Source organism: Apodemus sylvaticus, chromosome 10 (assembly GCF_947179515.1).
Source record: "Apodemus sylvaticus chromosome 10, mApoSyl1.1, whole genome shotgun sequence".
In the NCBI taxonomy this organism is placed as follows: Eukaryota; Metazoa; Chordata; class Mammalia; order Rodentia; family Muridae; genus Apodemus; species Apodemus sylvaticus.
Window position 1 is genome coordinate 82,048,547 of NC_067481.1, and position 14,449 is coordinate 82,062,995.

The following is a 14,449-nucleotide window of genomic DNA, read 5'->3' on the forward strand; positions in this document are numbered from 1 at the left end:
ACCCCATAGCCTTTGGCAGTATCTGTTGTACTGCATGTAAATCCCACTGTCATCTTTGCTTTAGAGCAGTGGTTCTCAACCTGTGGGTTGCTTATCAGATATTTGCCTTTTGATTCATAACAGTAGCAACATTACAGTTATGAAGTAGCAACAAAATAATTTTATGGTTGGGGGGAGGCTCACTAGAACATGAGGAACTGTATTAAAGGGTTTCAGCATTAGGAAGGTTGAGAACCAATGGATTACACGAAAGGAGCAGACCCAACTCTGTGCATGGAAGAGATGGTGTTGTAGTGATCTTGAGATGAAGTCCTCTTGTGTGCTGGTCTCTTCTAAACCTTGAACGTTTGGGGTGAATTGATGATTCGATAAACCTAGTAATTTCCACGTTCTGATACATTCCCAAGGTCTTTAATACTGGTTGGAGTCATGGATGCTTACTGCCCTGTCGCATTGGGTAATATGCATTACTTAGAAGGGCATAAGGATGTGCATGGGCTATGAGAACACAATGCAACAAAATCATATCTGCATCCAGACTATCGTTTTCAAGATGTGCTTCCTGGCAGCAGAAATAAAGCCAGAGTCAAATGGTCTGATAGTGAAGTTTTCCTCAAACCCTTTGGGGCTAGCATTTCCTGAAGGCAGTCAACCCTGGTGAGGAGAATTGATAAAACTGTCGGTCATTTCTCTACAGAGATGAAAAGGGACTGGGTCAGTTGCTCAGTGATTGGATGGTCTCTTCTCAGTTTGTATCCATCTCTCCCTCATATGGTTAATGAACTCTGAGATCGTCGATGGCTGCCTTTCCTTGAGTGTCGAGATACATCCTTTTGACCCCTGGAATAGGCCATGGGAGCCACTGTCCTGTTTGGGTCCAGAAGGCATTCCCCAGAAGAAAGTTTAGCCAAGTTATCTCCTGAGCAGGTGTCATCCCTAGACTGCTCTCTGCTACATCGTGGACCCTGGAGAACCCAGTCTTCCACAAGCTTCTGTCTGGGAGGGCTAGAGCTCTTTGAGGTACTGGCTCCAAAGTCCTGCTGTGCTTCAGGTGGCACTGGATGGCATGGGGGCCCAGTGTGGACAGGGCTAGCACACTCAGGAGCTGAGGCAGAAGCAGAGGCAGGGGCAGGCCTCTGTTTGCTTCTCCAGTTCTGGATTTCAAGGTTTCTTTTGTCTATGGGCAGCTTGTCAATTTTCTGAGCTTTTGAGATTAGAGACTTCCCATATGTCCCTTGTAGAGCCAGGAGAAAATACCTAGTAGGAAGTAAAAGGAGGAAAAGGGATAGTTTTTGAATTATTGTTAAAGGTAAAAGGACAACATCAATCCCATTTGTCTCTACTTAAGGATCAGCCTGATTTTGAAAAAGAATGTCATAAGGTACCAGCTCCAGGAATAGATCATAAGTTCTAAAAATTAGGCCATAAGACACCAGCTCCAGAAACAGACCATTAGATCCAAAATAAGGTCATAAAACCCCTTCCTAAAGAATAGCCTCAGGATAATCACAGAAATGGGAAAATACCTTATCCCAGGATAGATCATCTGTGTTGGATGGTCCTATCTCATCCTATAGTTAAACATTCATGACATTGGAATGCATACCACTCACCACCCAGTACAAGTCAATCCGGAGCTGACCCCTGTGACCTCCCTAGCACCCACCAATACAATATTAGATTAACTCACTCTCTAAATATAGAAGAACTAACATAGTAGCCAGTCAATTTATACTAATGTCACTGCTTTGGCCCCAGTTGATCACATTAGAGATTACCTAATACTTCTAGAGAGTTCTCCTAGTTCCTTATAAGAAGGTCTCCCCACCTTTGTCTGAGGTTGCCATTTTAAAGAATGGTTGACCCTGGATGCTGATAATTTCTGCAGAATAAGTGCTCTTTGTTTTTGCATACTATCTGAGTCTAGAGTCTTCCTTCAGCGATTTTCAGAGTCTTACCAAGGGATTCTGGCCAGCTGGAGCATAGAGAGCATGGCTCTGGTAGGCCTTGCCCTTCTCCTATATCCCTTCTGCCTTGCTAAAACTCATTAGATTACATTCCTAAAGCTAGCCACCAAGGTCTGTTCCCTTATTTGGGTACTTCCTCCTTCCGAGCTATCAAAGTATTGAAGTCTAGCAACCAAAAGTTTCCTTTAGCTCATCTAATTTACATGCCCAGGTAAAATTAAATACCCCATCCTGATACAGAATTTCCTCTTGTATGTTTACAAATTATCCGTTTCCTGTGTACCAAGTCTGCCTCCTCTCTATCCAGAGTCAGTCCTTTGTCCCACTCCAGGACAAATATTTCACCCCTCCCTTGTTCCCTTTCCCTTTTCCCCCATCCTCCATTTCCTGTCTTTGTTTCTTATTCCCTGCCCTCTGTCCCTCTGGGGCAAACAAATCTCCTTTGTGTTGAGAACTTGGTCTTGGGCATCCTGAGCTGATACTTTCCTTAACAGTTATTGACTTCTTCAAATTTCAGCATTGGAAGGGTCTTAGTATTTAACTCTACAGAGATCGTCTTTATTGGACTCCGAGTGACCCTTTGCAAAGCTAAGGGTGGCTGCCTCTGGTGGTGCAGAAGCATGATAAGACCAGTAACACAAAGCAGTTAAGGCTTATTCTATATCAGCACTGCTCGAAGCACTTGTCTAAATACTGACGCAATTTTCTCAAAAAAAAAAAAAAATCCATGTACTTAGTACAGTTGAGGAACACGAGGCTCTCTCTGTTCATGATAGAGCATGCATGCTTCCATCACCTGGGGACATTGCCAACTTATGTGAGTGCATTTTGTGACGTTTGTACTATAATGAAATTGTCTGATGCTGTGGTTTTCATTTCTTAGTGTGTCTGCACAATGCATAACTATGCTTTTGTTTCCTTTTGTATACAGATATGGAAACTAATCTAGCAGTTTGTGTGATGTCAAGTTATGGTCAGACTCAAGTACTCTAGATCTACAGGCTAGTCTCTAGTTTATTGTACATGCATCAGTATTTTTTATGGAACTTTATTTAATATAATTAGTCTTTGGCCTGTAAGGAAACTGACACCCACCCCTAGGTGCTGAGGAGAGATTGCCAAGGTCTCCTGAAAAGGTCTGAGGCCTCTGTAGCTCACCCTGGCTTGTCTTCTTCCTGCCAAGCTACATGTACTGACTCTAAATCCATCTCCTGGATCAAACTTCTCCAAGTGGAAGAGTGAGGATGTTCAGTATCTTGTGTCACAGGCCACCCACACTCCCCTTTCTAAGTACTATCTAAGAAGCAGCCCACCTTGCCTGGAGGACATTTAGAATGTTAATTTGAAAGCCCCTCAAGAGTCTTTCATTATTCTATCGTCTTTTGAAGAAGTTGCTTGGTGAACCCACAGGGGCCAAGGGTTTTCTCCAGACTTTAGTAGATTTCACAAGTGAGTAAATAGGGGGCCAAGTGTATGCTTCAGGAAGGATTGGATTTATTTTCTGGAAACTGAAGTTTCCCTAGTCTAAATCTCTCCCACAGGACACGGCCTTTGTTCTCCACCCTCCAGTCAACAAATATGTGTCAAGTTCCCACAGCAGTCAGGTCCTATAGGATTAAGCTTTGGATAAGAGAGAACTCCTACTTTTTTGTTGCATGAGAGTGTCTTTCTGATAGAGAATGTTAGGATTCTGTCTAAGCTCCACCACACAGTTACCTGGCAACAGCCAGGTAGGCTTGGCCTACTATAAAAGGGGGTTGTGACTCCTCCTCCTCCTCCTCCTCCTCCTCCTCCTCCTTCTTCTTTTTCTTCTTTTCTTCTCTCTCTCTCTCTCTCTCTCTCTCTCTCTCTCTCTCTCTCTCTCTCTCTCTCTCTCTCATCTCTTATTCTCACTCTCATCTTTTCTCTTGCTCTCTTGGGCTCTTCTCTCTCCTCCTCCCCTCCCTCTCTCTCTCCACATGGTCATGGCCTGCCTCTGCTTCTCTACTCTTTCCACCTGCCTTTCTCTGCCTCCACTACCCCCTTAACTTCATTTCCCATGCCCTGAATAAACTCTATTCTATACTATACTATCGTGTGTCTGATCCCTCACGGGGAAGGGATGCCTTGGCATGGGCCCTCTGAGGCACCCCCTTCCCCCACACCACTGTAGAACATATTCTCACCCCTCTTTTTTTATGATCACAACAGAGAGAAGACTTAAACACTTGGTCTCATCTAAAGACCATCCTTGAAGAAGAAGCATTTGGGCACAGGACTGATGTTTTTGTACAGTCAAGCTCAGGGGTGGGGTAGGGTTTGAGACACCAAGGCAAACTAGCTGAAGTGTGAAAATGACAGTTAGATCCTAGATAGGGAAAGGATGACTAGAGTAGGCAAGGACTGTGGTTTGCAATTTGGATTTTATTATAGAGGCCCAGGGAAGGTTTTGTTGGCTGGCAAACTTGTGAGTAGACCAGACTTTGATACATTAATAATGTATAGTGAGAAAAGTCCCAAGAGGAGACAAATTGTATAACTTGGGGTGTCAGGAAAGTAGCCTGTTTATGATGGCAGCTCTAGAAAGGATGTATCTGAGAAAGAAGTGTTGACTTGCTGCTGTGTGAGCTATGGATATGCAGCCCCAAGGGATGCCAAAGATAATGGCTAGAGGGCCATCTGGGCTCTGGCATTCGAAGAAGGGGACTCTGAAGAGAGATTTTGGAGGGTCAACCTAGAATAAAGTTGTAGGTGCTCTCTGTTTTTGTTAGACTGTGTGCAGCTGATGAATGATCCAGAGAAATACATCTGGAATCAACGAGACACCCACATTGGGAAGCATATATGAAGGATTTTTCAGTTCAGAATGGTGATTTTTGCATGCATGGAGAAAGTATAAAATGAGGAGACCAGAGAGCCTGTTGTGAGGGCTTGCCACTCACTGTATCTAGGGTGTGAGTTGTAAAGGAAAGAAAGAGAAGTTGTAAGAGATTTCAAGTATTGCTCATGTTGAACCACCTCTCCACCCCATCTGACCTACATTCTAGGTCAGAATTATTTCTTTTATTTTTTGAGAGTATATAATTTCCATGGTCTCTTTCCTCCTTCAAACTGTCCCATATAATCTTCCTTGTTCGCTTTCACATTCATGGCCTCATTTTTCACACACACACACACACACACACACACACACACACACACAGACCCCTAAATACATAAATACAACCTGCAAAAAAAAAAGTCAAGGGTAGAGGGCCCAGAGACTGTTATAATTTGCTACAACCAATTAAAAAGATTAAGAGAATATACTAGGGCTTAAGCTTGGTATGTTATTTTGTTTTTAAATCTGTAAAATGGTTTGCATACATCTATGCTCTAGTTGAAGGAATTCGTAATGTCCCTTTGACCTGAGGGGATTAGCTAGACTAAGGTTGGTGGTCTATTATCCTAAGATTGGCGAGAAAGATCAATCCCCATTATGAGTAATGTGACTTTCAACTTTAAGCCAGGAACAGTTTTCCTCAGCAAACATTCTATCATGTGGATTTATATAAACAAACAAAAATTATGCCAAACTTGTAAGTCAGCAGTCCTTATAACTATTAAAATAATCCCTTCATTATCAGAAGAAATCCCTTTGACCTTAGTAAATAGAATTAGATGAGAATTTAACTTTGTGGTGATACCATGGTTGGTAGCAAGTATATACTTGCTAAAGTTTCCCTAACTCCTCCCTTGTCTGTGCAGAAAGCCATCAACCTGATGTCCATCTGTTCTCTCCATGTGTGTCAACTGTCTGTGCACACGTTTCAGTGGCCTATCTTAAGCTGCTGCTGCAGGCTAGTAAGACGCTGGTTCTACTTATTTTTCTAATGAAGAACACTGGGCTTATGAATTTCTTTCTAGCTTTGAGGATATACAGTGTGTAACAAACATGAACCCCATGAAGAAGCACCATTATTGTTGGCATTTTCTTTGAAAATGTGAAAGCAGAAGTTTTTAGGTGGGAAGTGTCAAGAAATAATATGTGATTATGAATGATTTATCAGGAAAACAGAACCTTTAAAATGTTACACTTATATTTTAAACTTAAGTGATGATAAAATGTTGGCTGCTTCATGAAAAAATAATTAAAATTTCTGAGAGAGATCTGAGGTTCTGCTTCACAATTCTTTCCTGTAATAACAGGAAGTTCCTAGTTTCCATGTGTGTATTGCATGTGGCTTGCTGGGACTGCGGCCTTTCCTCCAGGCACTGAAGTGCAAGACTCCCCGACTAAGAGAGAAACATTATGGCGCTTGAAAAAAAAAAAAATGCTCCCTCACCACACAACAAAATTTATAAGCCAGGGAGGTAAAATGATCACTCCCACATTACATATGTCACAACGGAGGCCATTTTGCTTCTCAATGGCTGACCTGGGACCTGAGTCTGTGTTATTTACCCTCTGGCTTATTGTTCTTTTATCCTAGCACCTCGCCTCTGGACAACAATCTCAAGGCTCCAGTGAACTTGACTGATTTAGAGGCTTTATGGAAACACACCTCTGGGTATATCTGTATGTGTGTTTCTAGAAAGGTTTAGCAGAAGCGGAAAGAACCGCCTTTACTGTGGGCTGGGGTCCTGACCTATGCAGAGAAAGTAAGCTGAGAACCAATAGTCACGTCTGTCTGCTTTCATGACAGACTCTCTTCAAACTGTGAGCTGACACAAAGCCCTCTATCCTTAAGTTGATTTTGCCAGGAATTTCTTGACAGAAGCTAATACATTTGTGGTATGCGAACTTAGGGGAGACTGGAAAATAGAAAAGACATTGCCCACGAGCTCAAACCTTGGTAGAAGAGCCACAGCTGGTGTGAGGAGGCAGATGAGGTAGAACGTGGGGTCTGAGAGCTGCCTTTCCATCACCCAGTAGGGATTGGTGGGGCTGTTGCAGGTGACACAAGTGGCGTTGTATATTAGGGAAACCACGAAATACATCAGGAAGCTGCCGAGGAGGACAAGGCCATGGAGGACAGTCTGTGGAGGGGACAGGGAAGATGCTGTTAGAGGTTATAAAATTAGGTTATGGAGCAGGAAATGCACACAGCTTAGTTAGCCTTTGTTTTAAACCATTTTGAAAAGGCATACACATATCAACCACTCACAACATGATCAGATAATGGAGCAAGCTCTGCCTAGCTGGGTTGTAAAAAGCAACTCAACTTGTAAAATTCTGTTTTAAAGAAAAATGTAATGGTTAAGAGCATCCCAAGCAGTAGGATTTGAGATGCACACTTCAAGCATACTAAGATAAAATTCAGGTGACAACCTATCTTTTGGTAAATGGCCCGCCTATCTTTATTCTTGAGCTTAAGTTTCAGGGTTCATCATTTTTAGGACATTTGTACATGTTAACACATCCGTGTTTGTGGATGAATTCTTCATCTACAGGAATCCCTTTTGCTTATGGATTGAATGTTTGTGCCTTCATCCCAATCTACATAATGAAGCTCTAGTTCTTAATCAATAGTATTTGAATATGAGAATTTTGGACATATTTTAGGAGTCCCCCATCAATGAACTTAGTGCTGTCATAAGACACACAAAAGAAAAGACCCCTTTCTTTCTCTTTCTTCCAGAGATGTATAAAAAAGGCAGCTGTCTATAACCTGGGATGAAGACTTTCCTCCAGACAATTCCTGGGCCAGGATGCTGACTTCAGACTTTTAACCTCAAAAATGGTAATATATAACTTTTTTTCCGGTTTAAGCCCCATTATCTACAGCATTTGTTATGAGCTTCAGGCAGACTTAAAATAACTCTGCATTTTCTTTCACTCAACATCTACTTGAGATCAGTGTGTACACAGATGTTATATTTCTAGCTTGTTCATTTTAACTATGGAAGATTCTTGACTCATGACAGAGTTATATCTTATAAACCTGTTGTAAACAGAAAATAGTGTACGTGAGCACCCCAGCCTCGCGGTGTAGAATGTGTTGTTTGTCATTGTGATTATAAAGCTGAGTGGAACCTGCTGGCTTAGCTCTGCAGTTGCCAGCTCAGGAAAAGATCTAAGTTCAACATTTGAAATACAGCTTTTAATCTACATCTGCAGTGTTGGTACCATTGTAAAACAAACAAATAACCAACCCCAGAGATGCTAGATTAACTATTGCTAAGTTGGGACTACAAAAATACCATTGTGAGTTTTACCATTGATGAACATTTATACTCTTTGTATGTATGTATGTATGTATGTATGTATGTATGTACACACAAACACATGTGTGTGTGTGTATATACAATATATATACATATCTAAAATTAAAAACAATGTTGTAGCAAACATTTTTGTATGTTCCCTTACACATAAGTAAGATTATTTGTTTATTGTTGTTATTTGTAGGGTGTATACTTAGGAGTGAAATTATTTCATAGCCTGTGGCTACTTTAAACTCTTTTGATTGTTTAAAAATAACCCTCTAGCGCTTCTCAACCTTCCTAATCTTGTGACTCTTTAATACAGTTTTCATGGTGACCCCCCAACCATAAAATTACTTTGTTACTTCGTACCTATAATTTTGTTACTATTATGAATCATAATGTAAATATCTGTTTTCCAATGGTCTTAGGTGACCCCTGTGAAAGGGTCATTTGGCCACCAAAGGAGTCATGACCCACAGGTTAAGAACTCTGCTGCTCTAGGGTTTATTAGTTTGTAGTCTGCTAATAAGATAAAGTTGCCGTACTTCCTCACCTTTATCATACTGCTGAGAAGTTTTACCAAAACAGAATGTTTTAGTTGCCTGAGTTTTTATCCTTGGGCTGCCGGTGGCTTCAGAACCACTCTAGCCATTTGAATGAAGGTATTCCTTCAGGCTCTTAGGTAGAACCTAAGGCCCTATGTGTGACCAGAGGAGACAGGATGTTTTGGGGAAGTGATTGAGTCACAAGGGCACTGGGAAAAGAATGGATTTATAAAAGAGGCTGGAGGGAGAACATTCTGCCATTATAAGAACACAGTGTCTAGTTTTGGCTCCGTTTCCCAAAAGTAAGTCATCTTGGAAATGGAGGAGTTAGACAATAGTTCCTTCCCAACTTCTTGTCCTTAATGTAGGTTTTCTGTGCCTTCATCTTGGACTTCCAGCCTTCCAGGAACCTGAAAGTCCTACTGTTTACAAAGTTTTTAGTCTAAGACAAATCTCTTTTCTTATTTTTCTAGTAAATGATAGGAACAGTATGTTAAGTTTGGTCAAACTCACTTTATGTTTAGTTTGTTTTTATTTGTTGAGTTGATCTTGACTATGGTTTAAACCCCGTCCTCACCATCGTCATCATCTTCCTACCCACTGTGGTTTTTGTATAACCCCCATCCCCAGTCAGCTTTGCTTGAGTGTAGTTTCACTGGAGTTCTGTGGAACTCACATTTATCCTCATACTAATTTTTTTTACACCTACCAGCAGCACAAAAAACAAAAACAAAAACAAAAAAAACCCTATGTCACGTTATTTTAGTCACTCAGCAAGAGGTTATTGTTCATCATTTTCTTTTTTACTCCATGTGCTATTTAGTGATTAAGCTGAAGTTAAACATACTAAAAATTAAGGATTCCTATGGAAACATGGACAGTTAAATATTTCTATTTTTTTTTTTTGCTAAATCACTTACCCATTGTTTTTGAGTATTCTTGAAAAAATAAATACATTTCTTAAAAAACCTGAATGATAAACCTTATAGCTTATTTGAAAATGACATTAATTTAAAAAAGCAAAATAAATAAGAATTAATTATATTCATTAATGGGCCATGCACACACAGAGTTATCTCAGTTACTTCCCCTCCCGTCTCTGATTAGAATTAAGCCTTGGTTTTTGAGCAGCTTTTGCTTCGGTTTTACAAACTACTGGTCCTCTGGGCAAGGTCTAATAGGGATTACATCGGAATGCCCCCTAATCACTAGCAGATTTTGAGACCATTTCTATGTCATTTTTGTTCTTGTACAGTTTGACTGTTCACATTTAAGGGGTATAGCCAGATCTATTTTGACTAATCTTAATTCTGAATGTTTAGTTCTTCAAATATTGCTTATTTACCCCTTTCCCTGTCTTATCACTTGGTGACTCTCTCAGTGTGGACACCGAGCCACTGTTTTCCAACCACCTTTTCTTTTCATAACTCTTTTTTTGTGTGTCAGTGTAGATGAGTTTTCCATTTTACTTCCCAATTTGGTAGTTCTCTCTCTTTCTCATCTATCTATCTATCTATCTATCTATCTATCTATCTATCTATCTATCTATCTAAGCTAGAGGTTGATATTGGTGTTTGTGTTCCTCAAACTCCATCTTGGTTTTTGGGACAGGGTCTTTTGTTGAACATGAGGATCAATGATTCTCTTAGACTGGCTAGCCAACCATCTGCTGCAAAGATCTTCCAATCTCCATTTTTTTTTTCCTGGCAATGGGATTACAGGTACACACCACCATATCTGGCTTTAATGTGGCCATTGGGTATCAAATAGACTCAGCCTCAGCTGTGCTCAGGCTCGCCTTTCCTAGCTGGTGAATTTTCATCAGTATCTCTCTGGTTTTGTGACTCTCTCATTGCTTTATGTTAGTTAGTGTTGTCAGGATGGCTGGATACTGAGGCCAACAATGCCAATTCCACTGCTTAACAAGGGTGCAGTGAGAAACCAATCAATTTATTGAGCAGGATCCACTGTATATAGTAAAAGAACTCAGAAATCTGAGTGCAGTCAATGAACAAGAATACGAGTGTTGAGCTAAATGGCCGGTAGGGGTCCTTACCCATGTCTTCATTTCCATTGCCTGGTGCAAGAGGATGGTGGTGAGGGAGATAGTGTTGATTGGTGTTCCAAAAGTAAAGACATCTATGTCTGAACCCCAATAGGTCTGAGGAGGAAGAACAAACAGGCACTGTCAAGTAGGCATATCAAAGCATGCACAGATTTAGGGCTGTGCATTCAAAACAGTGAGGATGGGAGTCAAGGGAGGGGAAGGAACATGATGAACAGAGAGGGGAAAAGTTGGGGTTGATTCTAGGAACTGAAAGGTAAGAGATGAGTACATGCCATTTAATTGCTTAGGAACATGTTTGCTTTGGTTAAGCAGAAAACCATGGTGGAATGCGCACAAAGGCTTTCCTGAGCATTTCCCAGGCATGGCATAATTGCTGACCATATGCGTGTCTACCTTCAGGCGTTTATGGTCTTTTAGACAGGGCAGTTGGTGGCATACTTTAAAAGGATGAAAGAGTGCTGTAAGGACTAGACACCCTGGGAGCACAGGTTTTATCTGCTGAGACTGGAGTATGATAAAGAAAATGATAGTCTAGACAGAAGGCAAGTCTAGGGCCAGAGGGATGGTTTTTGTGAACTTGACATGAACCTAGACATATCTAGGAAGAGAGAATCTGAATTGAGAAAATGACTTAATAAGATTGGTTTTTCGGCAAGTCTGGAGGGTACTGTCTTGATTAATGTTTGCTATGGGAGGCTGCTACTCCTGAGCAGGTGTCCTGGGTGCTGTAAGATAGCAAACTGACCAAGCGATGAGGAGCAAGGCTGTGAGCAGCATTCCTCTGTGGCTTCAGCTTCAGTTTATGTCTTTAGGTTTCTGCCTCAAGTTTCTGTCTGACTTCCCTCAGTGATGGAGTATAATGTAGAACTGTCAGCTGAATACACCTTTTTTTCTTCAAGTTAATTTTGGTCATGATATTTTATCACAGCAATTGGAACCATAACTGAAATAAACGGTTTCAGCTCAAGGGCAGGAACTATAGAGGCTAAGAAGCATAGGATGGATCTTGCCCAAGGTGCCTCCTTCCTTTGGGAGGCTGGGCACCTTCATAGTCATTTTAGAAGGCAGGAGAATTACAGACATGTTATAATTTCATGGTGATAGTCTAGAGCACAGGCATGCACAGAGAAGGGGTTGCCACAGTAAGGTGAGAGGGCAGAGGAAGTCAGGCAACATGGTCCCTGACAATACAATCCCATATCTAACAGGGCCATGAGCCAACTCTGAACTGTTTTCCCACAAGCTATAATAACCCAGTGTAGTGACAATATTTGGCTTTCCACGAGCTATCAGAAATGAAGCTTTGCACAAATTGTTCTATCTTCTCAAACTCTTTGGTTCAGATGTACCCAGCTACTAATTTGCAGTCTCTGCCACGATGTACTTAAAAAAGACACTATTAGTTTTGGTTTTGTATAGCTAAGACAAGTTTTACATGTGAATTGTATGTCTAGGATGGGACTATATGACTTACCAGGTAAGGGATAAAGAAACAGATGAGGCTCTGGTAGAATGCGTCAGCCATGGAAACCCAGAACTTTGGCAGGTTGTAGAACTGCAGGTAAGAACACATCAACAACTCAACATCCTGGCCAGTCTCTGGTCTTTGCAAGCATCTTCTCTGTGTGTGTCTGGGTTTGACAATGTGATACTTTGCATTGATAAGAACCTGTCATCTTAGCTACAGAGGAATAAAGTTCTAGCTCTGCTACATACACAAAATTTTGTGGAAATTATGAACCTTCTCTGAGAAATGCTTCCTTTTCCCATAAAATATGGAGTACAAGGTCACTAAATGCAACTCCGCCTTGGTATCTAGGAAGTGCTGTCAATGCCACAGTCAATGCCATACATTATCTCTGACACTAGTACTGCTGTTCTGGAGTCACTAAGTGCCATCTACGATGGCAAGGTCATTCATAGACCAGGATCAATGTTCCCAAAAGTCAGAGATCAACCCTTTTAGAGACAATATTTCTCATCTTGTATCTGCTCTTCACCCTTGAAGAAAAGGTAACACACACACACACACACACACACACACACACACACACACACACACATACACACATTATGTAGCCAGCATGGCTATGGAGAGGGTAAAATTAGAAGAGCCTGAGATGGGCTACACCCCCTCCCCTTTATCTTGGCTGCTTGGACTGCTGTATTGCTCGCTCCCCTCTGTCTTTGGGTTAGGATTTGGTTTGATTCATTGGCTGTCCACAAAAATAATCAATGGCTCTAAGATACCACCTTTGCTCTTCTTCACATTAGGTGCCAAGGCATGAACTGGACTCTCAGGAGTCTCGAAGCTCTTTCGTTACAGTTCCCTTGGAGGCGGCCAATGTTGTTCCCATCTCTTCTGTGTAGTTTCCTTGTCTGTGCCTTTGCTAGTCTCACTACTGGGTTATGTCTTCAAGTCATTCAGAGCTTCAGAAACCTTTATAGGAATCTGCATGGTGACATCCTAAGCCTTCTGAAGTTTGTTTGATTAAAGTAGTTCTAGACTCTGTATAATCTTATGGTCTAGTTATGCCTTCCTCATAGCATTCACTCAGTGTCTTACTAATGAGGAGAAAACTAGCTGTTAATCATAATCCCCCAACCCCCCAACCAGGAGCAGTGGTTTGGTCATGATTTGAGCATGTCCTCAAGGGCTCCCATGTGGGAAGCCTGGTCCTCATTGTAGTATTGTTTAAGACATGCTGCCTAGTGGGAAGTGGTTCAGACACTGAAGAAAGGTGCTTTCTGGATTAATGGTGGTTTTACAGAGTGAGTTAGTACTCACGAGAATGGGTTGTTAAAACAATCCTGACCTACAAATCTCACTAGCTTCCTGACACACCATGTGATCTGTCCTTCTCACATATGCTCCTACCATGATGTCACCTTCATGTTGTGATGGAACTGAGGAGGCCCTCACCTAGAAGGCTGAGCAGACAGAACTGCCTGATCTCAGACTTTTAGCATCAAAACTATGAGCTAAATAAAAATCTTTTGTAGCATTATCCTGCCCTTGGTGTTTTGTTAGAGGAACAGAATATGAACTTGTAAGATCTTGGAGGTTTAATTGCTGCATTTCACAGCCAGGAGGGGGTGGGATCTTATCCTATGTACTGTACACTTTAGCTATGGCAGTTGATGTGGTATAATTACGATGTTATTAAAATATACTTACCACTCTTATCTAACATTCTTAGCAGCAAGTTTGAAACAGGCCAGAGTCACCCAAAGTCACACAGGAGGTAAGTGACAGATTTGTGGTTAGGCAATAGAATTCCTGACTGGTAGCACAATTCTCTTTCTCTGACATGCAGGGAACAGTTAGACCAGAGGTCATGCAGAGGTCAGAGAGAATCTGAAGCTATGTCCCCATGACTTCTGGAGTTCCTCACCTCAGAGTTCTGGCCACTCTTGTATAACTCGGGCAATGCCAGGAGTGTTTCTGCAGAGACATCTTTATCGAGGACTCCGAAGATGATGGGTGGCAAGGACGTGAAGAAGAGATTGAAGAATATCATCTGCCAATAGTCAATCATGGTGGAGCCAGAGAAACCACAGAAGAACTGGTACCAGAACAGCAGGTTGACGTAGCACTGTAGGCAGGGAGCAAGGCTTTGTGAGGGAGGCTCCTGCATGTGATGGACTATGACAGTTAATAGCACAGGTTTGGGAAGAGGAGATTCTGGATTCTACATGCC

General features: G+C 41.6%; 1 protein-coding gene across 1 annotated transcript in view; it reads right to left on the bottom strand.

Annotated features, from left to right (window-relative positions):
• Window positions 1-767: 767 nt before the first annotated feature.
• Atp10b (ATPase phospholipid transporting 10B (putative)) overlaps window positions 768-14,449 on the bottom strand; it is a 108,890-nt gene continuing 95,208 nt past the window's right edge. The window contains exons 18-22 of the mRNA XM_052197450.1: window positions 14,144-14,344; window positions 12,223-12,303; window positions 10,737-10,841; window positions 6,778-6,965; window positions 768-1,257 (exon numbers count right to left, since the gene is read on the bottom strand). Coding sequence (XP_052053410.1) covers window positions 768-1,257; window positions 6,778-6,965; window positions 10,737-10,841; window positions 12,223-12,303; window positions 14,144-14,344 — 1,065 coding nt within the window. The remainder of the gene's footprint in view (window positions 1,258-6,777; window positions 6,966-10,736; window positions 10,842-12,222; window positions 12,304-14,143; window positions 14,345-14,449) is intronic.